The sequence below is a fragment of the Epinephelus fuscoguttatus genome, linkage group LG23 (assembly GCF_011397635.1).
Source record: "Epinephelus fuscoguttatus linkage group LG23, E.fuscoguttatus.final_Chr_v1".
NCBI classification, from domain to species: Eukaryota; Metazoa; Chordata; class Actinopteri; order Perciformes; family Serranidae; genus Epinephelus; species Epinephelus fuscoguttatus.
The window spans coordinates 291,355-317,254 of NC_064774.1; the positions used below are offsets into that span (position 1 = coordinate 291,355).

The window sequence follows — 25,900 nt, forward strand, 5'->3', positions numbered from 1 at the left end:
TTCACCCCTCAACAACAGGGAATGTCTTGGAGTTGGACTTTCCTCTGAGCAAATAAAGTCATCAAGAAGGAAGCCAAACCTTCTTTGCTGTCCCGCTGCCAAGCTGATTGCACTTTGCAGCATGGTGAGTACACCAATCCCCAAACTGGTAGATCAATAAAAGAGGTGGGAACCAGAAAATATTCAGTTGGAGTTGGACTGAAAGGGCGCGGTTTAAACCATGGCAGCATTTATGGCCTTTATCTAAAGGTTTTACAGTCAGTTTGCACTTTGGCAGCGTGTGCTGCCCTCCTTTAAACCAAGACTGAGCTTTGGTCACCTGGTTGAGGTGGTTGAGAACACAGTTCAGCTCTCTGGCTTAGGTAGTCAGTGTTGAGGCAAAGCAGAAAAAGTTATGTATGAGAAACTTTCCCTTTCAGAATTTATTGGGATGTGTTGAATGGGGTTGAGGTCTGGGCTCTGTGCAGACCAGTTAGGTTTGTCCACCATTTCTTTATGGACGTGACTGTGTATACGGGGACATTGTAATGTTGAAACAAAAAAAGGACAAACACAAACTGTTAAGACCAGATTGGAAGGGCTAAATTTACAGACTCGCAAAACCTGCGAATTAAGAGACCGAACAAAGTTCAAGTTTTCTGATGATACTAGAGGTTCATCCAACCTTTTTATGTCATCACATTCTTCTTTTTCCCAATTAACGTAATTAAATAGATTTATCACTTCCTGCCCTCCATCTGAATTTTGCACGTGATTGCAAACAACCTATTAAGTTTTGTTTTAATGAAATGCTCTTTGTGAAAGTCCCTTTGTGAGTTCCCTTTGGTGAACAGGTACGCAGGGTTTATGTCTAGGGCTTTAAGAATGGAGGGAGTGATGATCAGCAGGTCTGCCTCTGTTGTGAAGAACCACTTACTTTTCTAGGAAGTACTGATCATATGACTGGATAAACGAGACTTGGATTTTACCTCACACAAATTTTTGTAAACTGATGTTTTGATATAGTTGTATTGTTGCTAAAAGTGGTCGCCTATGAGCTCATTTATGCTTCATGTTAGAGATGGACGGAGTCTTCTGTCTGTACGCTGTAGTAATTTTGTCTGAATTTGTGCATGTTTTCTGAAACCTTACAGATACAGAGCAGTACCACCGAAGATCATGGGGGCAGTGCAGTGTAGTTGAAGTGAGATATGACCGTAGGAGACAACAAAGACATTTCAATAATGACTTACAGAACGAATCAATAATACAGTGAAAAGAGTTCTCCTTCCGCAGGTCCGATGTATTTTATGGCCTCACATACCACCGTGGTCTACAACACTGCCTCCGTTTTTATTCGACATCCTCCACCGTCACCATGTTTGTTTTTGCGTGAGACTCCACCCTCTCGTGCCATCTATTGACTGTATCTATACCACCATAAAGGACGCACGGAAGTATAAGGGTCGTGAAGTTTACAGCGTTTGAAACAAACAAACAAACATATTTTTGTTTGTAAAGGGAGTATAATTGAGACTTCATGAAGAATTTTTGCCTCTTTTGGATTCTTCATTGCCTGTGGAGGCATGCAAGAAAAACATTTCCTTCACAGATTCCCGGTAACGCACAGTTGGTGCTTCTCAAAGTCAAAGAAGGATCCTTGAACAGCTGAATTTCAAGGAGGCTACGTCAACGAATCCCATCGAAGGACCAAGTCAGTGTCAAGGATCCTTAAAATTTTACCAAGGACCGAGTCCTTCCTTCAGAGAATTTTCAAGGATGCATATGCGTATCCTAAGTGCGCATGAAGTATCCGCAAGTCTTTGCACATAATTTGCCAGAACTGAAGGTGCGACCTCTTCAGTGACGCACACCTGGGCACTTGCCAGCCTGTTCCAATGTGTGTTTGCCGAATGCTTGGATGGAGTCTGGTCTAGCCTCTGTAGGACCCGACTTGGAGGAAGCTGTCCTACCAAGGAAGCATCCTTGACTTCAAGAAGCACCAAGTGAGTAAGTGAAGTATTCTTTTAAACATTTTCTTTGTCACAACTTAGACTTAGTTCCTCTGCTCATGCTGTTAATGTCAGGAAATATAAACAGTTAGTGTTTGTTTTAAAAATTCCTCCTTATAAACTAATTAAATACAACAGTACCAACGACACAGCAGGTTAACATGATGCCACTGCATCAGTTTTTATTTTCACTGTTGAATGCATCTTTTCTGGATCCAAATCAGGGTTGTGATTTTCTCCGAACGCCCGCACCCCGATCCCAACAAACATTCATGTTTCATATCAACACACATCACATTACAGATCACTGTTAGCATTAAAACATGTTTACAGCATGTCCTCAAAAGTTCTCACCTCTCCTTCCACTTCAACCCAGGACTCGTTTTCCTAAAAGCATCTCGCAGTACAGTTTGAGCAAATGAGCTGTGAAGAAATAACACGTTTTAAGTAGCAAATGTCAAAAGGCTTTTTTTGGCCACTTTCAGGAGTTCATTACTGTCATTCCAGAAACTGGATTGTCTTTAAAATGAAGCTTTAAATGTTTCCGCAGATTGGACGAAACATAAATCAGACTCAGAGAATCCTTTTAGGAAAACGAGCCCAGTTTGATTCAAAATCCTACGTTGTCTACTGCACTTCATAAAAAAAAAATCAGTTCCTGTTTAAAATGAGGCATGATGTGAAATGATCGCACACACAGACACACACTGCATTTGATAAAAACACACACAAAGGGCCTAATAACGACAGCCACACCGGGTCAGATCACTCTGAAATACACTCAGTCACTTCAAGTCAGTGACACCAGATGGATTGTCTCTGAATGATTACTAAACTCCACCCACCTGTGAATTAAAGCTGCGTTCAAGTTCCAGTGAAGTCACAGTTTGAGGGAATTACTGGTATATTTGACTGTATTTTTCAGTAGACTTTTGCTCCTTCCTGAACAAACGTTAACTTTAATAATAGAGTTAGTGTTTTATAAAAGAGAGAAGCAAATTCCCAAATAGCAGTGACAATTCGGACAAGAGGAAAGGTCACTCGAACATGCAGTCGTTCTTCTGGAAAGTGAATGCAGTGAAACACAGAGAATGGGAACAAGAAATTGCGTTTTCAGTGTCACGATTATGCAACAACATTTCTAAACTTTCAGGGGATTAAATGGATTTCGGTTCATTTCAGGACGTTACAAAAGCAGTCAAAAGTAACACAAAGGCGATATAAGCAAAATATTTCAGCTGCGGGTTGACCCAGGTGTGGCTGCGTCGCTAACAGCATCAACAAAAGGCTCCTTCTGGTTTGGTATAAAGCAAAGAGAAAAGAATTAAGACTACTGGGTTCATAGCAGGCATAGAAGGTCAAAGGCCGAGCCACTGATTAAAGGAGTTTGACTTTTGCTGCAAATGATGATTCAACCTTGGAACTGATGAATCATGATTGTGATGACTGGTGTGTAAATACTTAGTGTTATCATAATATTCAGTGTTTTCACAGAGACGACTTCACAATGACTTGTTTCCTAATGGGTCATTTTTAAACACATTATAAAAGTGCAGATTTGTTTTCCTCAATATTCTAAGTTCTTCATATTCTTTTCCTCCGTCCTCTGATCAATAGAATCAAAAGGGTTTATCATAAAAATTAATCCCAGTTGTGAGTAGTGTTTAAACAGGGTTAAGTGGCGTTGTGTTGGTGTGACGGGTCCTGTAATTCTCGAGTGCTGTAATTCCCTTGATGTGCTGTCTGTCAGAGCTACATTAAATAAACGACTCATAATATATATTTCATCTGAAGCCTAATATTTATACAAGTAATATTCATACTGGTTTAAATAAACAATTTGATTCTATTTCCCATATTTGCTGAGCAACAGTTTTGTGTGAAAGGAATTAAAGGCCTGTCCCAAATATGGGCCTGCTGATTTCAGTGATTTAAGCAAATAATAGCCCAGGCTACTAATCAAAGTTTTACAGTTTCAAATTTTTAGTTGAGTTCTGCAATGACTGTCGCTATAAGGAACTGTTTTCAGAGAGCTTTTGTCACTGAAATAAAAGAAAAACTGCATTAACACATGCTTAAGTGAGCCTTTTCTGGCCTCTGTAACAGATTACATAGATTCTAGGGAAGCCAGAGTTGCAGCAAGCAGCATGGCTACTGGCTACTCACTCATCTACACATTCTCACTCCAACCAAGTCACATATTGACGTTTGGTCATGGACTTTCCACGTTCAAATATGACGTGCAAGGTACCCTGGGTGTGTTGGTTGTTGACTTTCTGGGACACCATGTCAAGTTCTGCCTGTTACATGTATTGTCTTCTTTCAAAAAATAAAAGCACTACGTCAGTACGACATTGCAAATTGCCATTTTTTTCCCCTCCAACAACTAACGTACATGGTTCGGTTTAGGAAAAAAAGAACAGGGTTTGGCTTTAGAATCTTACGGGACGTGAACACCGCTCTCCTCGGTGAAAGTCAGTGTTTGTTGGACCCAACCACCACCCCTCTTGTACCACTCTAGTCGGACTTTTGCTGCCTTAACTTTCGTTCTTGTCCTGTCGTGTTTCCCTCTTTCACCATCAAGTGCTGTCAATGTGAAAGGACGGTTCTTTCGCCAGTGTCTGACGCCATAAGTCACTGCCCGAGCGCCAGATTTCAACTACTTCAGAGTGAGGTCGGGCTCCACTCTCTGCCACATAACTCTCTGAGTCATAGTTTGAGTGTAGGTAAATGCTGGAACGTGTCTGACGTTGTTGCGTTGATTATACGTCGAGGGATGCTGACGTGAAACTGTAATGGGGCAAATTAGCTGTAATAAATTGTGGCGATTCATTTCATTAATGGTAAAGCCTGTGTTTAGTTTGCATTTAGTCCTCGGATACACTTTGTGAGCTTCAAGCTTTTTAAAAGTTCCCACAACTGTCATCTCAGAGTCTTCAACACTGCTTCAACAGCACGTCCTCGCCAAACATTTAATCAGTGGCTCCGGCCAAAAGGTCAAGGCCATGGAAAGGTCGTGCTAAGTTCAACGATCATGGTAAGGTCACAACACTGCATCAGTCAACGCATTTATCCAGACTATTTTCAAGTTTTAAAAAAAAGTGACCCCCTACTCCCTCTGACGCAGACAAAACACACATACTGAACCTCATACATTCCACATGATTATAAGTTAAAACATTACACTGTGGAAATACTCTCACACACTTATTTACACACACACACACACACACACACACACACACACACACACACACACACACACACCATTCCTTCCCTCTCAGTGATTCTTATAACCAGTTACATCAACAGACAACATGATGGATGTTTGGATGGAGCGACATGATTGCTAGATGACCCACTAACGTCACATCTCACAGACACATGACCATATAAGGAAAGAGATCCATCACTGTCCGGCTCACCCTTTGTTGCTAGGCAACGATTGCTACCAGATCGATCAGGGAGCTCGACTTCAAGGTTAAGAACTCTTTCATTACAGTTCGTCAACATCCCTCAGAAACCTTGTTTAACTTCTGCCTGTTTTTGGTTTGAATAAGGAGCTACAATACTTTTAAGCAGTGGCGGAGGAAGTATTCAGATACTTTACTGAAGTAGAAGCACTAATACCACGCTGTAAATATACTCTGTTACATGTAAATGTACTTGAGTATTATCAGGAAAATGCACTTAAAGTATCAAAAGTAAAAGCGTTCTGTTTTCATATTAATTAACGAATGAACTCGGCACTCTGCCCAGAGTACGCTCTGCTGCTCTGAGAGTGTGGTGCTCTGAATAACCGAATGGTGCATTCCAACTGTGCTCCTGAACAGGCCAATTTCTGACTATTTGTGAACGCACCAACAGTATAGCTAATTGTATGCTATATAGATACTAGGGCTGCCCCCTAACAGCTGACCAAACGTGTCGACCAGAAAGGTCATTAGTCTGCAAGATTTCATTGGTCAATTAGTTGCAGAAAAATGTGAAACTCTCTTAGGAGCTTGGACCTTGTTAAAATAAATCCAAACCTATATGACTGGACTATGTGGGAATTTAATCTGAAAGGACAGACACAGGAAGTGGCCACGCTCAGCAGTCAGACAGGAGTCAGGTTAATTTCCAGGGCTGGTACCTGCGGTTATTCCACAAACCATTGTGATGCTCTGCCCAAAATATATAATTTAATAATTAAAGTAATATCGTAAACATGCGGGCGACTCATCAGCTAATGGCCCTAAATGACGTCTATTTGTCGACTAGAAAAATTCTTAGTCGGGGGCAGCCCTGATGAATACTGTTTTATATTATTACTCGCATATTAATCTTTAAGCAGTATTTTACTGTTGTAGTTGTTGCGGTGGAGCTGATTTTGTATTGGCCTGCAAATAATGATGAAATCAGTTTGGTTTCATCTCCTGATTATTTTCTTAATCAATCAATTTATTCTACTTTATAATCATGATTATCCAGAGCTTGAAGTGACCCCTTCAACTTATTTTCACGTTTTGAGAAGTAGTAACCAGGAAATGCTTGGTAATTTTGCATGAAAAATGATTCACTGATTAATGATTGCTAAATGACAAATTAAGCCATTGATTACTCGACTAATTATTTAAGCAAATTTTTTATATGCTGTTTGATAATTTGATCATATTTTAAAACTTCTTTGTGTTTTGCATGTAAAAAATTAATTTATAAAATAAGTAAAACTGACAGATAAAGTAAAAAGCACAATATTGGTCTTGGGGCGGAGAAGGCTTGGGAGGGCAGTATACCAGGATATTTAGAAAGCAGCAGCACTGCACACAAATACTGTCATTAACCATATACCTCGGTAAAATTTAGGAAGGTATAAAAAGTAGACACCGCCCCAGCCTACAGAAGAGTGTAAGTGTCATGAATAGTACTACTCAAGTAAAGTACCAATACTTTAGATTTGCACCACTGTAAATGTTTAACTGTCAAAATGTTCCTGTATCAATGTGGAAAATATATATGTTTTGAATTCAACAAACATTGGCTGCTTAGGGAAAACAAGGTTTTTTTTTCGGGGTACTGACACGTCATGTCTATGATGATTGTTTCTTTTCATTGTAGTATTTATTTTTTCAAAACTGCTACTGTTTCCCTACTTCACAACTGACTCACACAGACAGACACCAACAGACAGAGTGATATTTACAGTATTTACAACATATTTTATCCTCCGCTAACTTGCAGGCGGGAGGAGAGGCAGGGAGCTCGGGGTATGGACTGGGACGTGCCCCTTGACCTCAGTCATACTGCAGGTAGAAACCTTTGAAAGGTTGGTGAATTTTTTTTTTCCCCCAAAACTGTGAGGTTTAGAAGACACTCAGTTAATTTGAGTTACAGTACGAAGGCTGTGGAACAGGTGAAAGACAGGAGTGTTGGAAAGTGTCCCTCGGTGGAGTACACTGTGGAGACGAGGCTCATTATTTTTGGTGTTCTTCCTTTTTTCCCACAACAAATCCGGTAATGTTTAATTTCAAGAGTTAAAGGCTTTAAAATCTATTTTTTTGAAAAATCAATATAACAAAAATACAAGCAGAAAACAACATTTGTGGTTTTATGAAGAGTTACATATTGGACCGATTTCTTGGTGAACAAAACCACATTTAGCCATTTTCACATTTCTTTTTGTGTACTGATTAAATGCAGTAACTATGTGTTAATTAGTGAGCTTTAGAGTCCGTGGTAAAGTGATTTCTAAACCTTGGACACAGTCTCCTTTAGTCTTTAGGCTAAGCTAGGCTAATCACCTCCCCGCTCCAACTTGATGCTTTATGTACAAACATGGGAATGATGTCAATTTTCCCATCCAACTTTTGGCAAGAACACATATTTTTTTAAAATGTTTCATCTTTTAAACCAACCTGCGTCTTTTTCAAAAACCAAAGTATATTTTAGGGAAAATCTGTAAAAACCAAAAACAATGAGCCTCATCTGTCTGTACACCTAATGATAAGTGCTGGGGTTTGAAGAGTGGAACCTATGGAAGGAAATGGCTGAGATTTAGGATATTAAGAGGAATTCATCAGCAGCGTAAACAGGCACAGTACTCAGATATCTCCTTGGGTCGGTGGGTGCCATGTATAAGAGATGAGAAACGTCCTTCAGGTCAGCGGAAGGAGAGCTGGAGGGTAAAGGCAGGAGAAATGGGACGTTTCCCAGAATAAATGGAAGACATCCTGGTTGCCAAACGGCAGGGACTACAGAGAACATAATCCCTTTATCAGAGGGAACATTTGTTGTTGAGTCTTTTGTATATTTCCCCTATGAAAGTGGTTTGTGGCCTTTTTCAGACCCTCTGAGTTCAGTCATTCAGACCAGAGGTGAGGGCCATTTTAAGGAAATGGGTCCAGTCCCATGAGACAAGATGTGTCCAATAGCACCTTCATGGTGTCCCAATGTTGATATGGAGTGTGTCCTTCAAGTAGCAGTGAGGCGACTTCATCAGTGTCCAGCCAAAACAAAATGGGACCCCATCTCATGTTGGAGCTTATCAAAGACAATGTAAATACTTTTCAGTACAGCAGCAGCGACGGGACTCTCGAAAGTCTTCAGTCGATTAAATGCTGGTCCAGACCAGAGGTGAGGACAGTTTCCATGAGATAAGTTGGAAATAAATGGGGAACTTGATTTTTTTTCTAGTGGAGCAAACAGCATCTGTTCCAGACTAGAGGTGAGAAATCCTGATCAGTTTCCAGATGATAAAATGAAACGTCTCTAAAGACCAAGGAGCGAGAAACTCATCTGGTGTCAAGTTGAAGTAAGAAGTAGTAAGTTTGGTTTCCAGTAAATCAAGAAAGAAATAAAAACAGAATGAGATCTTGATGAGGGGAACTTGTTTGGTTTCCAGTACCTGAAACAGGACTGATTCTAGGGCAGATCTGAGGGTGATTCTAGACAAAGGACGTAATTTGGAAAGAACGGGACTAGTTCTAGACCAGGTTGGTGGGAACTTGTTTGGTTTCCAGTGAATGAAAACGGATGAGTCCTCGACCAGATTTGTGGGGACTTACTCGGTTTACAGTTGATAAAAGGGGACGTGTTCTAAACCAGATTTTAAGGAACTTGATTGATTGTTTGGTCTTTTAGGGTTTCCAGTACATGAAAATAAACATGTTCTAAACCAGGGGTATGGGAACCTCTTTTTGTCTACGTTTTAAAAGGGACATTATCTAGACTTGGTTTGAGGGAACTTTCCATTGAATTAAATAGGATACATTCTACACCAGAGACGGGGGTAGAGATTTGGTTTCTGGAAGATAAAATACATGTTCGAGACAAGAGGGAACCTGATGGTTTCCAGTAGTTGAAGCACGACTGATTCTAGGGCGGATTTAAGAAAACTCATTTGGTTTCCAATTGATAAAAGGGGATGTATTATCGACTGAGGAGTTATTTAGTTTCAGGTGAAAGAACAGGATGAGTTCTCGACCAGATTTGTGGGAACTTATTTGGTTTCCAGTGGATGAAACAGGGCAAGTCCTGGACCCAATTTTTGAGAGCTTATTTGATTTTCAGTGGATGAAATGGGATGAGTTCTAGATCAGATTTGTCTGAACTTATTTGGTTTCTAGAGGTACGAGAACATGCTAAGTATCCAGTAGATGAAACAAGATGTTTTCAGGACCAAAAGTGAGAGAACTGGTTTCCCATAAAGGCAATGGGACACTTCTGGACCAGCACTGAGGCAAGTAGATTGAACAGGTAGGATTCTAGACCAGATTTGAGGGAACTTGGTCAGTTTTCAGTGGGTAAATGGAGATTTATTGTAGACCAAGAATGAGGGAACTTGTTTGGTTTCCAGTAGAAGAAACAGGAAGGTGTTCTAGGTCAGATGCCAGAGAACATATTTTGTTTCCGGTAGCTGTAAAAAGTCTTCTCCTAAATTGGATGGTGGTCGACTTGTTTTGCTTCCAGAAGATAAAACTCATTTGGGCTCCACAAGATCAAACAGGATGTGCTCTGGACTGCAGGTGACAAAAATCAAGATTTTATTGGAGGGGGAAAAAAGGAAGAGTTCTAGACTAGTTTTGATTTGGGTTTCCAGTTTTTAAAAGGGTACTTGTTCAAAACCAGAGATGTAGGAACTTGTTTGGTTTCCACTGGATGAAACAAGACTAGTTCTAGACCAAAGGTGTGGGAACTCCTTTGGTTACCATTAGATGAAAAGGGGCATATTCTAGAGCAGATGTGAAGGAACTTTGTTTTCAGTGCACGAACCAGGAGTTCTAGAGCAGAGATAGGGATACTTGTTTGGTTTCCAGTAGATGAAAGGGGACGTGTTCTGGTCCATATTTGAGGGAACCTGTTTGGTTTCCTGGACGGGTCTAGACCAGAGGTGGGGAAACTTTTTGGGTTTCCGGTCGATCAAAGGGGGTGTGTTTTAAACCAGAGGTGAGGGAACTTGTTTGGTTTCCAGTATTGGGGATTCCTGCTCTGGTTCCAGTGCGTCGCCACTGGTCGGTTCTTCAGTGCTGCTCACAGTGTTGGAGTCTACGGGAGCCTCATCCTAAACAGACACATTATAAACAAGTTTTATTATAAAAGTTAACATAAGAGTCAGCACCGGGTTTATTTTTTAGCATTTATCTTGTAATTTAATGGGCTTGTGTTTTAATTTTTGTTCTGTTTTTTGAATAACTGTTATGTGTATTTTTCCAAATATTTCGGTCAGTCTTGTATTTTTAATGAGTTACTGACAAATAAGCTCAAACTGTTGCTTTCATGATGTAACCACAGAACATACTTCTGCTTTAATGTGCGTTACAAAGTGATTGTCAGAATCCAGAGTGATAAAACACACTTCCTCTCTTGTAGTCCGTATGTGTGTATTTGCCTGTTTACAGGTGTGTTCTTACCGTCACCCAGGGGTGGGACAGGACCTCCTCGGCAGTGAAACGAGTGTCAACGTTCACCTGCAGCATCTGACTGATCAGCATCTGAGGAACAGGTCATGTGATTGTCAGCAGCCTGCAGTAAAACTGATTGCATTCATGTTCTATTGAAATCTATTACAAAAAGGTATGGAAGGAATTTCACATGGATTACATGATTAGATGTTTACGCTGCAGTCGTGTCATCACAGAAACTTTTGCAACGTAAAGTTGTGCAGTTTTAGTCTTGTAAACACTTAAAAGTGGCTCAGAGATGTTTTGATTTAATTATTAATTGTTACTTGTTTGTTTATTAACAAAATTATTATTTAAATAAGTGACTGAATCAATCAGCACACCTTAAATTTCAACTTTGACCCTTCCATTAGTTTTATTGTCTCTCTTGGATGACCCCTCCCACATTTACGAGGACTGTTTGTGGTGGAAACACTAGGGTCTAGGTACCATGTCTGAAGGGTTACTTTTGGTTCCAAAGGTACTATACCAAAAGTGTTTGGTAGAAACGGGGCTTATGAGTAAGTGGTACCTTGGCTGGGAGGCTGATGGTGTCCCAATCTGGAGACGGAAACTCCAGCTTCCCTCTGAGGATCTGATCAAACAGCTCCTCCTGGACGTTATTCTCACTGAGGACAGGAAGAGGAAGGAAATGTTATGAATCAACTGCACCAAAATTACATCATATTTATCAGTCAACAACATTAATTTTACATGATATACCAGGGGGAACTTTGGTATTTTTTTTAACCTGGACCGTGTTTTTCCAGGTTTTTGTGTCTGAGTGAGGGACGCCCTCTTCATCTTCCCCGAGGAAGATGTGCCTCAACTGTTTATGTGAATTAAAGCAATTTGTCACTGACAGACTCAGATTATTAAAGTGTCTGACAACATTACAGAAAGGACCCTTCAGACAAATGAAACCTTTTTCTGTACCTTTTACTTGCTCCAGTCTGTTTTGTGTCCAAGTCTTGCTAATGAGAGGTCCCGTTCCGAAATCTCACAGATTTTTTCACAGTCAAAATCAACTATTCAGCCCTGACACTGAAAATCTTTTGGAGAAGAGTAAGACACATTTTCTGTACATAACAAACTACTACCAATACTATACCATACCTATACTATAGTGCTGGTAGTAGTTTGTTATGTAGAAGTATGCAAAGTGTGTCTTAGGGTGCTTTCACGCCTGCCCTGTTTGGTTTGCCTCAATCAAACTCAAGTTCATTTCCTACGTGCGGTTCATTTGGGCAGGTGTGAACACAGCAATCACACTCAGGTGTGCACCAGAACAACCCGACCGAGACCTTCTTGAAGAGGTGGTCTCGGTCCGGTTCCAAACAAACTCTGGTGTGGTTCATTTGTGGTGAGAAGGTGTTCCGACCTGGATGTGAAGCAACTGCAGTCACATGACACATTGTTTGGGTTAAATATGAGCATGTTACAGTCCTGGAGGATTATTAATGTGCACCTCCTCCTGTACTGCCTTAATATGCACATTCAGTCCAGGTTTACAAAAAAAACAGAGTTCCCTTTTAATAAAATACAAACTGACACAGTTGTTCACCCAGATTTCGTTTTACACTGACCTTCTGAATGGAGGGAATCCACACAGCAGGATGTAGGTGATCACTCCTGCCGCCCAGATATCCACCTTCAGACCATAACTACACACACATACACACCACAGTTTAATATTGAAGTGTGTGTGTTAACTTTTTCTTATCACCAACTTAAACTCTGTATTTCTCTCACCCGGTCTCTGCGATGATCTCCGGGGCGACATATGTCGGCGTGCCACAGACGGTGTACAGCGGTCCCTCCACCACCGTCGCCAAACCAAAGTCACCCAGCTTCAGTGACTTAGTGCCGTCTGGGTACTCACACACCTGCAGTACATACAATCAAAGCTTCAAATACACACAGTACACACACTAAAGCCTAATGAGAATGCTTACACTCACTGTGCTTATTCACTTCCTGGCAGAGAGTTCGCTTATGTGAAGGAATATTTTTTTTTTATGCTACGTTCACACTGCAGCAACAACGTGACCAGCTACACTATCTGGGCACTTTTTACCTGCCATACATGTCTCTCCACCACACCTTCCTGCCAGCCTATCACCTGTCCACACATCCCCACCACACCCATCTCACCCGTCTCTGACTCTCCTGCAGGTAAACCACTCAGGAGCTTTTATTCTATGCTTCTTCAGTTTTGGCCTGTGTGTGTGTGTGTGTGTGTGTGTGTGTGTGTACCAGCAGGTTCTCTGGTTTGATGTCTCGGTGGACGATGTTCATCCGGTGCAGGTACTTGATGGCTCCGGCCAGGTTGAACACCATGGCGCTGGCATCACGCTCGCTGTACTTGGTGGAGGAGGTGATGGCGTCGAACAGGTCGCCGCCCTGAAGGAGGCAGAGACATGAAAACAGTCGCTTAAATATTTCGTCACATTCTTGGTTACAAAGTCAAACAGTAAGAAGAAGAAAATGATGATGATGATGATGAGGCCTGACCTTGACGAGCTCCATGACCAGGAACAGCTGACTGGGCGTTTCATCCACCTCGATTAACTGGATGATGCTGGGATGTCGAACCCTCCGCAGCACTGCCACTTCATTTTCTATCAGGTGCTCCTGTTCACACACAAACATAGAAAATATCTAGCAAAACCTTGACAGCATGAATATATGCTAATCTCTAATTGGCTGCTGGTGGTTTAAATGTAACACTTGGAGTATGTTAGATAATCATTTTTGAGGTGTGCATGAGTTTATTCCTGTTACGTCCAGTTCAGACCAAAGATTCATGACGAGAAGAGTTGAAACAGGCAACTACCGTCAATGCTCCGTTCTGTAACGTTCTAAAAACCTGCCGGTTCACACCGATGCAACCAGATGAGATGGTGTATCATCGCTATGCAACAACTCTCTGTACTTCTGTTCTGATTTGCAGCTTTTCTGACTTATTTTGTGGCTGAATATAATTTGTAGCTTCTCAAAATCTGAAAGAACATAGTGATAGTTAAATACTGGCTACAATGATGAAACCGGCCAGTTCACACAGCCGCAACTTTTCTCCACAACGTTCCAAAACGGTTTTGTCTAGTCATGAATCTTCGGTCTGAACTGGGCTTTAGAATAAATCTGGAGTATTAACGCCACAGTGTTAGTGTTACCTTCCCACAGCAGCGAGCTTTATCGATGATCTTCAGAGCAAACTCCTGTCCCGTCGACCTGTCGATTAAAACACATTGAATTTGAAATTAGAATTTTCATTAAAGTAACTACAGTGTTAATAATTAAACTACCATCTAGCTATTATATTTTAATCACTCTTAAATGTTGTGTCAGAAAAAAGCCAAAAATAAGAAAAAAACTCAGTGTCACATCTTTAAATGTCTTTAAATGTCTTGCATACTCTAAAATACTCAGTTTACAATTATTAAATTGACAGATGCATGTTTCAGTGGCTGAAATCCGCAAATGATTTTGATTGATTAATAACTTAATCATTATGTCTATTAATTTAATTTAATAATCCTCCAGGACTGTAACAGTTTGTTTGTAACCTGACCGAGACCACCTCTTCAAGAAGGTCTCAGTCCGGTTGTTGTGGTGCGCACCTGAGTGTGATCGCTGTGTTGAGTTTAATTAAACCAAACTAAATGGGGCAGGTGTGAAAGCGCCCTTATACATCACTGAATCCCTGCAGTGATCCTTCTGCTGGAGGCCTTTCATTTAACTACACAGATATTTTTCTTTTCTGTGTCGTCTGTACTGTTCATAGTGTTCTGTCGAAATGGTATAAAAACAACAAAGTGTATTTTGAGGGTTTTTTTTTTCATTATTTAAATTGTACCTTTTGACGTTCCTTACCTCTCCACGCACTCTTTGACCACAGCAAAGTTTCCGTCTCCGATCACTTTACCGACCTGGTACTTCTCGTTGATGATGGAGGACGAAACGGAGCGATTCCCATTCACTGTGAGGAGAGGAGAGGACGGTTTTAAGGCATTTTCATATTAGGTACGATGAATTTGTGCAGCGCCTCAGTGTATTTTATCTCCAAGTGCACGTCACACACTGAGCGAGCCGCCTGTTAATGACGCTGTGGGCTAATGGGCATGTAGCTACTTCCATGTTTCAGATGATACGTCATGTTTGTAGTCGACCAATGAAGATGAGTTTACATATCACCTTGGGTTCGTCCTTCACCTTCTCAAAATGATCCCACACTTTGGATTTCCTGCCCGACATGTTATTAACTAGCCTGTGGAATAACCGCAGGTACCAGCCCTGGAAATTAACCTGACTCCTGTCTGACTGCTGAGCATCACCACTTCCTGTGTCTGTCCTTTCAAATTAAATTCCCACGTGGTCCAGTCATATAGGTTTGGATTTATTTTGACAAGGCGCAGCTCCTGATAGAGCTTCACCTTTTCTGCAGCGAGCAACCAACGAAATCTTGCCGACCAATGACCTTTCTGGTCGACTAATGTTTGGTCGACGGTTAGGGGGCAGCCCTAGTTAAAAAGCAGTCCACTTAAGCGTTTTGGTGCAGCTGGTTTTCACTCTTGATGCAAACCACACCAATGTACACATGAACCGCACTTAAGATCACCTTTTCAAGTGGACTCAAGCACAGACTGACACACCTTTGAATCCACATTGTTCACACTAATCAAACAAGCTGAACTTTTGAGTGCAGTGTACTCAGATTTGGATCCAAGCCCAAATGTGAAAGCCTCCTTTGTTGACTTTTATACTTGGCTGAGTTTAGTTAACTTTGAGCCGCTGACCTCTCTGTGACCAAACAAGTTCCAGGAGTCTGACATCTGTCATTCAGACGTCAGCTCTGAAAATTCTCTTGAGCCGAGAAACTCAAAAGATTTCCTGCCACCTTTTCACACCTTGAACCACTGAGTCTCTTCCACTTCAAAGTTTTTCAGTCTTTGACTTCCAAACACTCTCAGGACTCTCAGAATGAAAGCCGGGACTAACCCTTGATGCCAGAGGCTTTCAAGCTGCTGCTGACTCAAACTATTGCGCAGAGATTTTAGGGACTCTTTTCTTGAGATGCATGTTTTCCTTTTACTCCTCATCAACAAAAATACAAGTCTGGAAAGTGTCCACACACCTTCGACAGCGGTGTCATCTGTCTGCTCGGCCTCTCCGTTTACATCTGTGGAGGAAGCACGACGAGGAGACATCTACACAGGAAAGTAAAAAAGAGAGTCAGATGCAAGATGGAAAAGTGGAAACAGACACATGGAAAGAGGACCTGATTCAAGATTTAAAGAAAACGATACAATATTTGCCGATATTACGTTTGCCACGATATCATTTCGATACCATGCAAGACTTTCAAAACAAAAGCGTATCTTAAAGATGATGATATCGATAAATGCTTTCTCTTTGCATCGATGACATTGGGTCGTTGATCACTGAATCGATGTATCGATCCAAATCGATGGTTCGTTACACTGTCAGCAGGCTGTTTACATCAGTGTTTCTTGTACATCTGCAGATACTTTCTCATATGATCAGCTGAAAAACACAATATGCCAGTTTTCCATCTGTAAGCCGAGCTGTTTACCAAATGTATAAGATTAATTTAAACAAATTATTTCCACATCAGTCACTTCTGTTATTCAGCTTTAATTCACACACTGTAATAATGGTTAAAAAATATGTATCAAAAAAGGCGAACCCAGCAGCTGCTGCCAAAACCAACTGATCAGTCAATCAATCAATCCATCTGACCTTGAGGTTGCGTCGTGTCCCAGGGCTTGTGGGGGAGGGGCTGGATCTAGAGGACTTCCCCGCTGAATGCGATCCTGAGGCCTCATTGGCTGTTGACACACACAGAAGAGAGAGGAGTCATCTGATTGGTTAAAATATCCTGATAACAACAAACTATAGAAACATTTTAGGATAATTTCAAGCAGCTGTTTACTGTTCGGTTCACACCTGGACCTGGAGACTTCGTTCTGGGCAGGCCTTTAGGTGGAGTCCTGGAGGAGGAGAAGCCAGAGCTGCTGGGGCTCTTGGGAGTTGTAGTTTTTACAGTGGCGGTGGAGCGAGATGCCTTGGCTCTGCACTCTGGAGAGAGAGAGAGAGAGAGAGAGAGAGAGAGAGAGAGAGAGAGAGAGAGAGAGATGAAGATTTTTACACATTTATTCTTATCAGAGATGGAACGGCAGATTAAAATATCTTAACAAAAGTTAACAAGTGATAGGCAGCTCCTAAACATGTGGATGATTTTCAGGGGTTTGGGATCCACATCCTGCTAGATTTTGGATAGTCTTGTTTGGTCCAGTGTGTCTTATGAATGTTCACATAGTAAAAGTCCATGCCCAGCACAGATAGAGGAAGTGTGTACCCTCTTGAGTGCCTCCTCCTGTTGCTCCACAGATACTTCCTCTCCCAGTTCCTCCTCTGATGAAGACCTAATGTTGTTTCGTGAGGTCGTTTGTAGAGAACAAATGTGTCTACAGATAATTGACAGGGTGCCTTTCAAAGTAGGAAGTGGGGCAAGAAGAGTGTCAGACTGTGTCTTGTCAGGAAGAGTGGGGGATTGGGGATCCATACTATGGATGTAACTACGAATCTGTAAAAAGAATTAGGCTCAAAAGTAGCAAATGTATTGTTGATATACAGGAGTGGACCATGTTGAGCAGCACCATCAGCCATAGATGGAGGAAAGCTGGGTTTGACAATACTGGAGCATAAAAAGAATTTGTTTGAAATCCAAAATGGCGTCTGAATTGGTTCCATACCTTCAGCGTTGATGTGACATATACATTTTTAGTGAAGGAGGAGTAAGGACCTGTTGTGGAGGAGTGAACAAGGGAAGACGATGGTGGTGTTGACAAAGCAACCTCCATACGCTGGCCTGTTTTTAGTTTTAACTTTGATGATCTCTTTAATTACTGTTTCTCAAACTTCATCCAAAAAGAAAACATAAATGAATGTATTGAAATGTGTGTGTTGTGTGTCTCACCGTTAACAAAAGCAGATGTTTTGCTGCTGTGTGTGAGCACAAAGTCGTCCTGAGCGTATCGAAACTTCTCCGGCCCGCACGCCATGAACACATCGTCGTCTCCGAAGAAATCCTGCAGACAGGTCAGCTACACAGACACACACAAACACACACAAATACTGATTAATCAAACGTTTCAAAACACTACAGTGCACATGGGAGTGTGCGTGTGTGTGTGTGTGTGTGTGACAAAGCAGGCGACAGCTGGAGTATTCTAACACACACGTTGCTGTCTTAGAACGGTCTGAGGATTAAACAGTACATCACAATGTCCCAGATTCAAACAGAAGGACAGAGGGATAGACAGACAAATTGCAGGAGATAACAGGTGAAGAAAAGAGGGATCAACAGAGGAGTGAGAGGACGGATTAAACTCAGAAACTGTCAGAGGCCAGGTCAGTACTGGAGGAAGTAAAAGTACCAACACAACAATGTAGAAATATTCTGTTACAAGTCAAAGTCCTGCGTTAAAATCCTACTGTAGGAAAACTACACAAGTATTTACAGCTTAATGTACTTGTCCTCTGTTTTACTATATTTGATTAGATTATTACTGATGCATCAAATACTATTTTCAGTCCAACTACGTTTAGTTTTAAACAGTTACTCCACCTAAATACGACTTTCTACCTACTTACAGTTTCTTAAGGTTTATTACATCCAAATACCACTTTCTGTCAAAGGACTTTTAAAGGCGTCTTTCACCCGAGAGCTACCTTCTGTCCAAGTACTTTAGTTTATTTATTTATTTTAACCAAATACTACTATATGTCCAACTGCTTTAAGTTTAAAAGGTTTATTTGACCTAATTGCTACTTTATGGCGCAATACTTTTGATTTAAAAGGTTTGCCTCACCTAAATACTTTATGTCCAAGAACTTTGGGTTCGAAGGGTTTATTCCACCCAAATACTACTTTATGTCCAAGTACTTTTTGTTTAAAGGGTTTATTCCACCTAAGTACTACATTCTGCCCAAGGGCTATTGATTTGAAAGGTTTGTTTCACCCAAATACTACTTTGGTTCGAAGGGTTTATTCTACCAAAATACTACTTTATGTCCAAGAAATTTTGGTTTAAAGGGGGGTTTATTTCACGTAAATACTACTTAATGTCTTAAAACATTTGGTTTAAAAGGCTTATTCACCTAAATACTACCTCATGTCCAAGAACCTTTTGTTTAAAAGGTTTATTCACCTAAATACTACTTCATGTCCAAATACTTTTGCTTTAAAATGTTTATTTTATCCAAATACCACTTTCTGTCCATGTACTTTAGGTTTGAAGGTTAACTCCACCCAAATACTACTTTCTGTCTCTTGACTTATCATAGCCATCCCATCCTCCACCACATCCACCTCTGCATCGCTCCATCCACCCCTCACCCACATCCTCAAAAAATTAGGGTCCTACAACTGCGGTCCTGAAACTGCAGCTTCCTCTGTTGAAGGAACCTGCTTCTCTCTTTGAGCCTCCACTAGTTATTGAAATGAAACCACGTGAAATATTTAGAGGGGAACTGTCTCTGAAATGTGACAAGAGGCACCAAGTAGACGATAGTTGTCTTTGGATATCACAATACAGAATTACTCCAAAACGCTGGTTGACTTAGTAAAGTAAGAGTACCTCAGAACTGTAGTTGAATCAATGTGCTCAGTTACTGTCCACAACTGCCAGTCTTAATGCTAAGCTAACTGGCTGCAGCTTCATATTTGATGGACAGACTGAAGTATATTTCTTGAAATCGTCTCTTTAACAGAGAGCATTTACAGCACTGCAAAGGGATTTTAATGAGTTACTGTGAAGAAACTGGCTGCAAAACACATCCACGAGTGTGTTCCTTTGTACGTTTTACACAACAGCTTCACACCTTCCTCTGTTTTTTTCTTTTTCCCTCAGTTTCTCCGCTCGACACCTTCTTTTCTTCCTCCTCCTCACTTCCTCCTTTCCTCCCTCCTTTTGTCCTCAATTTCACCTCTCACTCCTCCCCGTTTTACTTTTTACTCAACGCCTCCGGAACTGCACAGACTGTGTGTGTGTGTGTGTGTGTGTGTGTGTGTGTGTGTGTGGAGCAAAGACGGAGTTGTTACTGGATGACTGGTTACCATGGCGACCACACTGCAGTGTCAATGTGTGGTGTGTGTGTGTGTGTGATGGGGTTTCTATCCCGCTGCTTGAGGTGGCTGCACAAACTGAAAGGACGAAGGCGAGGACACACACGAACAACAGACACACACACACACACACACACACACACACACACACACACACACACACACACACACACACACAGTTTCATTCAGACTGACTGAGCCTGAGAGCTGTCTGAGGCAGACAGAGAATAAAAGCCTCCGTTATGACACGCTGCCTTCAAAATAAAAGCCTTCAGAGAACATGCTTGGGCAGAAATCCCATAATAACCTTTGTGCATATTGTAATTTAAGTGGACTGAGAGAAAACTAGACTTCTGCACCTCCTCTTGGCTCCTTTTCTCTAGTTTTAGAAAGTTAATCCCGTGGTATCAGACTCTGGCCAATCGCAGGTCATTTCAGAGAGAGGGCGTTCCTACTGACTGCTCTACAAATGTAGATTTGTGTGCATGTCCCTTCAGATGGTGAACGTCTGATTCAAAGTTGCTATTCCAGCATTGGCAACAACTGCCTCCGCTGCAAAGCAACCCAAAGAAGGAAGACGGACTTATCACACAGAGTCTAAAAGAGAGTCTGACAATAAACGAAGCAAAACGTGTTAATATCGGCGAAGTGAATGATAATGCAGCTAATGTTGGCTAGAGCCTCAAATCACAGTGTCCTCCGCCTCACTCTCTGCCACTGAAGACCCAGTCAGCAGCCGAGCTAACCCAAATCCAGCCGGCGCAAACCCCGGTTCTGGAGGACCAGACAGCCCCGACTCCTTACTGGATCAGCAAACTTTCTGTTGCTGCTGTTACAAGGGGAAATTACTGTGCACACTGAGTCTGGTTATTTTGATCTGAAATCATTGCACGCCTAAAAATGAGTTACGTTTGCACACTGACTCAGAAACTTTCGTCCGTCATTGAAAATCCCAGAACAGGTTCGATTTTCTGTGTTTTTCACATCCGTCAGAGCCTTTAGAGACAAATCAGTGAAGAAAATGAAGCGGCGGGACACAGCTGCGATAGTAATATTCAGGTGGATGATGATGATGGCAAGGAGGATGTAGACCACACACAGAATGTGGAGGACAGCTCCGCCGCTTCATGCAAATGAAAGGTGACGGCCTGATAGGTAACTCCTGTGGAGAGAGGCGAAGGAGGAAATGTGGGTTTTTGTTTTGTCACGTATTGCGTGTTTAACTTTTTTTTTTTTGGATAAAAAAATGCATCTGAATAAAAAAAAAAAAACGAACTCAGTGTGCAAAGGCCTTTAGACCCAGCCTGCGCTGCTGCTGGCCGCCGGCCTGCTGTGATCCCCCAGCGCTGGAGGATTTGCACCGGCAGAATTCGAGCCACTTTTGCTGCCAACTGAAGCTCTGTTTCCGTAGCTGCTGCCTGCTCTCCTCCCGGGGAAGCAGTCCACAGCGGCGGGGAGTGGCGCAGAGGGATGGCGGGGTTGCTAGCAGCTGATTCTTGTCTCATTTGTGGTCTGGTAAACTTTGTTTAAATCTTTGATAAATCTTTTCTTTACTGTATGAAACTCATGCATATGGCTGTGGTCGTCTGGTGGGAGGGGCTTGTATGTTGAATTCTGACATTTATTTGGCCTTTTTCAGATTTCTGCCTCCCCCAGCTGTAACACAACAGTTTCTAATCAACTACTTGCTTCAGCTCTGATTTCCAAACCTGACATCTGTGAGCTACAGGGGTTTATTAGGTGTTTTTCAGTTTGTTAAAACAGTGACTGCTTAAAGATTAAAAATTAGCTTAAACACATACACAGGATGTAAAACAAACATGTTTGTGTGCACACATTATGTTCTTATTTTTTAAACAATTTTTAAAGCAACATTACCTTTCAGCCAACACTACATCTTTATTAAACACACGGTCGTCTGACACAGAGTTCTTTTTTAATATTTTACCAGATGGTGTGGTTCTCAGATCTTCTGAACTCTGTCAGTCTGAGATAATCCGCCACCCAATATTTGCATATTTTAGTATTACCGTTATGACTGAACTGATGTGACCTTAGTGAATTGTCATCTGTCGATGGTGCTGTGCTTTTAAAACTGCACAGATGTTCCCAGTCGCAGAAACAACATACTGTGACTTTAGCCTTTTTCACACTGCTGTTGGCCCCCGGGCTGACAAAGCTTTCATGCTGGCACAATCCAACGTGGCTAACTTGCGGGGTAATCTCCTGAAAATCGACTAATCACAGGGCTAAAAGTTGCCAGTGTGAAACGGCTAATGGACTTTGTGTCATGTTTCTGATGTTCAACCATACCACTTGAGCAGATTTCAGTCATCAGTGCAACATCAGTATGGTAACTACTACTACTCTTACAGTTTTTATGACTAATCTTGTATGTTTTCTGTGGTGTTCATATGTCTGATTACTCACTTATTTGTCTTCATTTTTTAGTGGGAATAAAAACGTACATAAAAACACTAAAGAAAAAAGTTACATGTCAAATTTGAGCTGAATATTTCTCAGGTTGTCACATTTTTTAAATAAAATGAAATGAAAGCTTTTATTTTGAAGCCAACATCGATGCCAACATTGCTTTTAGTTTGTCAAGGCCAATGCTGCAGCAGCATCTGATCAAATACAAACAGGGCTGCACGAATTGTGCAGTGTGTTTGCGGGCAGACACTGATGCGTGTAGAACTCCGAGCTGTGTTCCCTGCAACAACCTTCCTTCAGTCACACCGACGCCCCGACAAGCTCTCTGCTGTCTCTGCTTTTCCTCAGCTCTCCACTGTCATTGTGTCACAGCCAGCACAGTTATCTGTAACTTCAAAGTGTGTGTGTGTGTGTGTGTGTGTGTGTGTGTGTGGTAAAAATAGACCCGCCTGTGAACGCGTTACGTTTTAAACCCACTATCCTTTACTCGATATGAGCTGCACAAAAGAGTTTCAGAGAGGATCAGAGCATATTCAGAGACATAAAAATTTACTCTAGCTGACTGTCGCAGTTTCACGGCTTTAAACAGACACCATATTTCACTAAAGTACCAAATATTAAGCTTCAAAGAGCCTGAACTCACTGTGCTGACACTTCAAACTGAACCTTGCATCATAAAGATGCTCTTTTATACATAATCCAAACAGATATTGAACACAGTCACAGCAGGAATTTTCAAATAAAGTAATTTAATTCTTTCCCACTCACCCTCAGCTGCTGTTATCTGATCTCACTTCAGTTTAGGGTTAACAACACAATATTTAGATCAATATTTCACAATATACAAACCTCACACGTGAAAAACAAACACTTCAATAACTCATGATGCCGTTTTTTTTTTTAAAGAAAGTTTCCTTGGTGGCTGTCCTGTGTATGTTAAAGTAAAAAGATTCAGTGGCAGCTTTAAAGATTTGTAACATCTGAGACTCAGAGAAACTTGACTCATTTATGAGATCAATTTTAAGACATTTTCAGACCTGCAGACACCCTTTAGATTCCGTAGCAATAACTAATAGCAATAATAATAGTTGTTGGATTTCTCGCTGTATGAGTGCTGAATGTCTGAATGGCACCAATACCTGATGTCGAAAGAAACATTTTCTCCACTGAAGCTGCTGAACGTCTCGTATCAGTGGTAAGAACTCAAAACTTGATTGTAAATTCAAATTATTAAAGACCAAAAACAAACATCCTCTCACCTGTTTCCCATCCAGCGTGTACAGCCTCTTCACGGCCCCGGAGTCCAGCTTGATGGCCTCCGTGATGTCGGCCAGCACTTGTTCAAAGGAGTGAGCCGTCTTCTTGTTCAGCAGGATCCTCACCGCCTTGCGAGGCTTCACGCCGCTGCGGATCACCGTCACCAGCTTGGGCTTGATAAAGTCTTTGCTCTCCTTGCTCTCACGACCTTCGGGACGATCTTTGGAGGAGCTGGTGCTGGCTGACACCCCTGTCGATGCCGTGGAGGGCCGACTTGAGCTGGCAGGTCCCGCCCCGGCGCCAGCACCCGGCTTCCAGCTCGGGATGGAGATCTTGGTGTAGTCCACCTTTCGGTAAGGCTCATTGGAGGCACAGACGTAGCACTCGCCTGAGCAGAGAGAGCGTGGGAAAAGTTCAATTAAATGACTGCACATCTAACAAAATGTAAAGCAGCATTACAAAAATCCGACCTTTCAGGGCTTTAGGGGCTCCTTCAAAGCGCAATTTTTTAGCCACTGAATTTAAAAACTAGATGTTGGAGTGTTACTAAACACATCGCCAAAGAAGTACCATAAAACTTGAATTAGTAGCCAACAACCCAGTTTTATACATCTGAAGAACTTCTATAAAAGAAATAAACTGCTTGGAACCAGACCAGGCCTCTAATTGAGACAGGTGTTTATTTGTCAAACTGTGTAGCCACACTGGGCTGGTCAAAGGGACTGGGCGCTTAACTGGGGCTAGGTGTTTCACTTATGTTTTATTTTTAAAGCGGTCCCTACCTCAGCCCTGAGCAGAGTGACCGTCGGCTATTGACCAATCCATGGACTGCAGTGTTCACAGCTCCACCTTTTAGTACCAGATCTGTGTGCTAGGCACCCCAACAGAGGGGGGACCAAACATGGGGACGGTACGGAACAGAGTTTATTTTCTACAATAATCCAAAACCCAATGGAAGAATCCCATTAGCTTTTTGACAAGGGAACCAGGGCGACATTAACTTATGTTCGAGCAGATAAACACAATTTAATGAGGTCTTTACTCGGGATGTTCCTGGCGACTAACTTCCCTGTCAAACCGCGCTGGTTTGGCGAGAGGACATCTCTCCAATTTCCCTCCGTGCTGTTTTAAAACTCCAGTCTCCAGTTTGTAGCACCCACTAGTGGCGGGAGGCTGCATGACAGTTAAGCAGCCTTGTACATGGGTAAAACACTAATTGACCTATGGCTAAGTCCCGCCCTCAAACACGATGAGCCAGTTTAAATGCAACTCTGACACAAGGTATCCTGAGAGGCTGGGCGACCAGGTGTATTTTTACACTTTAAACCACATCTCAAGCGAGAAAAGTGTCTCCTTTGGATAAAGTTGTGTGGTAACGTTAGACCACAACATCAACTCAACGTGAATAAGATTAACAATGATGTCTACATCTGTTCTAAGGTAAGTCAACATTGTGTTTGAGGCAACATATTGTCACTTTGCTGGAAAGAAATATAAAGTTATCTTTAACATCTCTAGCTAACGTTAGCTAAAGTTAGCCTAACGTTAGCTCCTAGCTGCGTTGTTCATCATGTCACCTTGTTTGCTGGGAGTTCATTAGCCTATTTTGTTCTAGTTTTGTACTTTGGTGATCGTACATGATTGTTAGCTGTTGTCCAAAGGGCTCTAGTTAAGCTAACGTTAACTTCTGGAGCTTAGCTTCATTAACTTATCTGTAATGGCAGAGATAACAAAGGTTGGCAAACGTTATGCTGAATGATTCAGTGTAAATACTGTAGCACCAAACTAACGGAGAGACACTCTTGGTAAAGATGGTAAAAAGGCCGTTATCCTTTTCTCATATTCTGAGCCAAAAACCTTAACTTCAGTGGCACTTTAACTTGTTGTCTTTGATGGTGACGGCAACCAGATGCGGTTCACAAGCGTACACTGTGACCTGTAAATTTTGGCTTGTAATTTAAGCTTTTCATCGAGCTTCTCAACAATAAAATGATGAATATATCCCTCCAATGCGTAGTTTAGGCCCTTTTGGTTACTTCTCAATGACATCTGATCGTTATGTCCCCAGAAATCATCAGTTGCCTCCTGTGAAATGCCGTGTACTGTGACACCTGCCATAGCGCCAGTCACTGAATGTTGATAGT

The 25,900-nt window shown here is 41.7% G+C and overlaps 1 protein-coding gene across 2 annotated transcripts in view; it reads right to left on the reverse strand.

Moving 5' to 3' along the window:
- Window positions 1–2,148: 2,148 nt before the first annotated feature.
- Window positions 2,149–25,900, reverse strand: part of LOC125884163 (serine/threonine-protein kinase DCLK2-like) — a 30,690-nt gene continuing 6,938 nt past the window's right edge. For both annotated transcript variants that reach the window (XM_049568987.1, XM_049568988.1), the window contains exons 3-16: window positions 23,759–24,144; window positions 17,916–18,042; window positions 16,883–17,014; window positions 16,676–16,764; window positions 16,050–16,122; window positions 14,789–14,894; window positions 14,089–14,146; window positions 13,427–13,546; window positions 13,169–13,315; window positions 12,665–12,798; window positions 12,499–12,576; window positions 11,445–11,541; window positions 10,883–10,963; window positions 2,149–10,533 (exon numbers count right to left, since the gene is read on the reverse strand). In XM_049568987.1, the coding sequence (XP_049424944.1) occupies window positions 10,408–10,533; window positions 10,883–10,963; window positions 11,445–11,541; window positions 12,499–12,576; window positions 12,665–12,798; window positions 13,169–13,315; window positions 13,427–13,546; window positions 14,089–14,146; window positions 14,789–14,894; window positions 16,050–16,122; window positions 16,676–16,764; window positions 16,883–17,014; window positions 17,916–18,042; window positions 23,759–24,144 (1,754 nt within the window). In that variant the 3' untranslated portion in view covers window positions 2,149–10,407. The remainder of the gene's footprint in view (window positions 10,534–10,882; window positions 10,964–11,444; window positions 11,542–12,498; window positions 12,577–12,664; window positions 12,799–13,168; window positions 13,316–13,426; window positions 13,547–14,088; window positions 14,147–14,788; window positions 14,895–16,049; window positions 16,123–16,675; window positions 16,765–16,882; window positions 17,015–17,915; window positions 18,043–23,758; window positions 24,145–25,900) is intronic.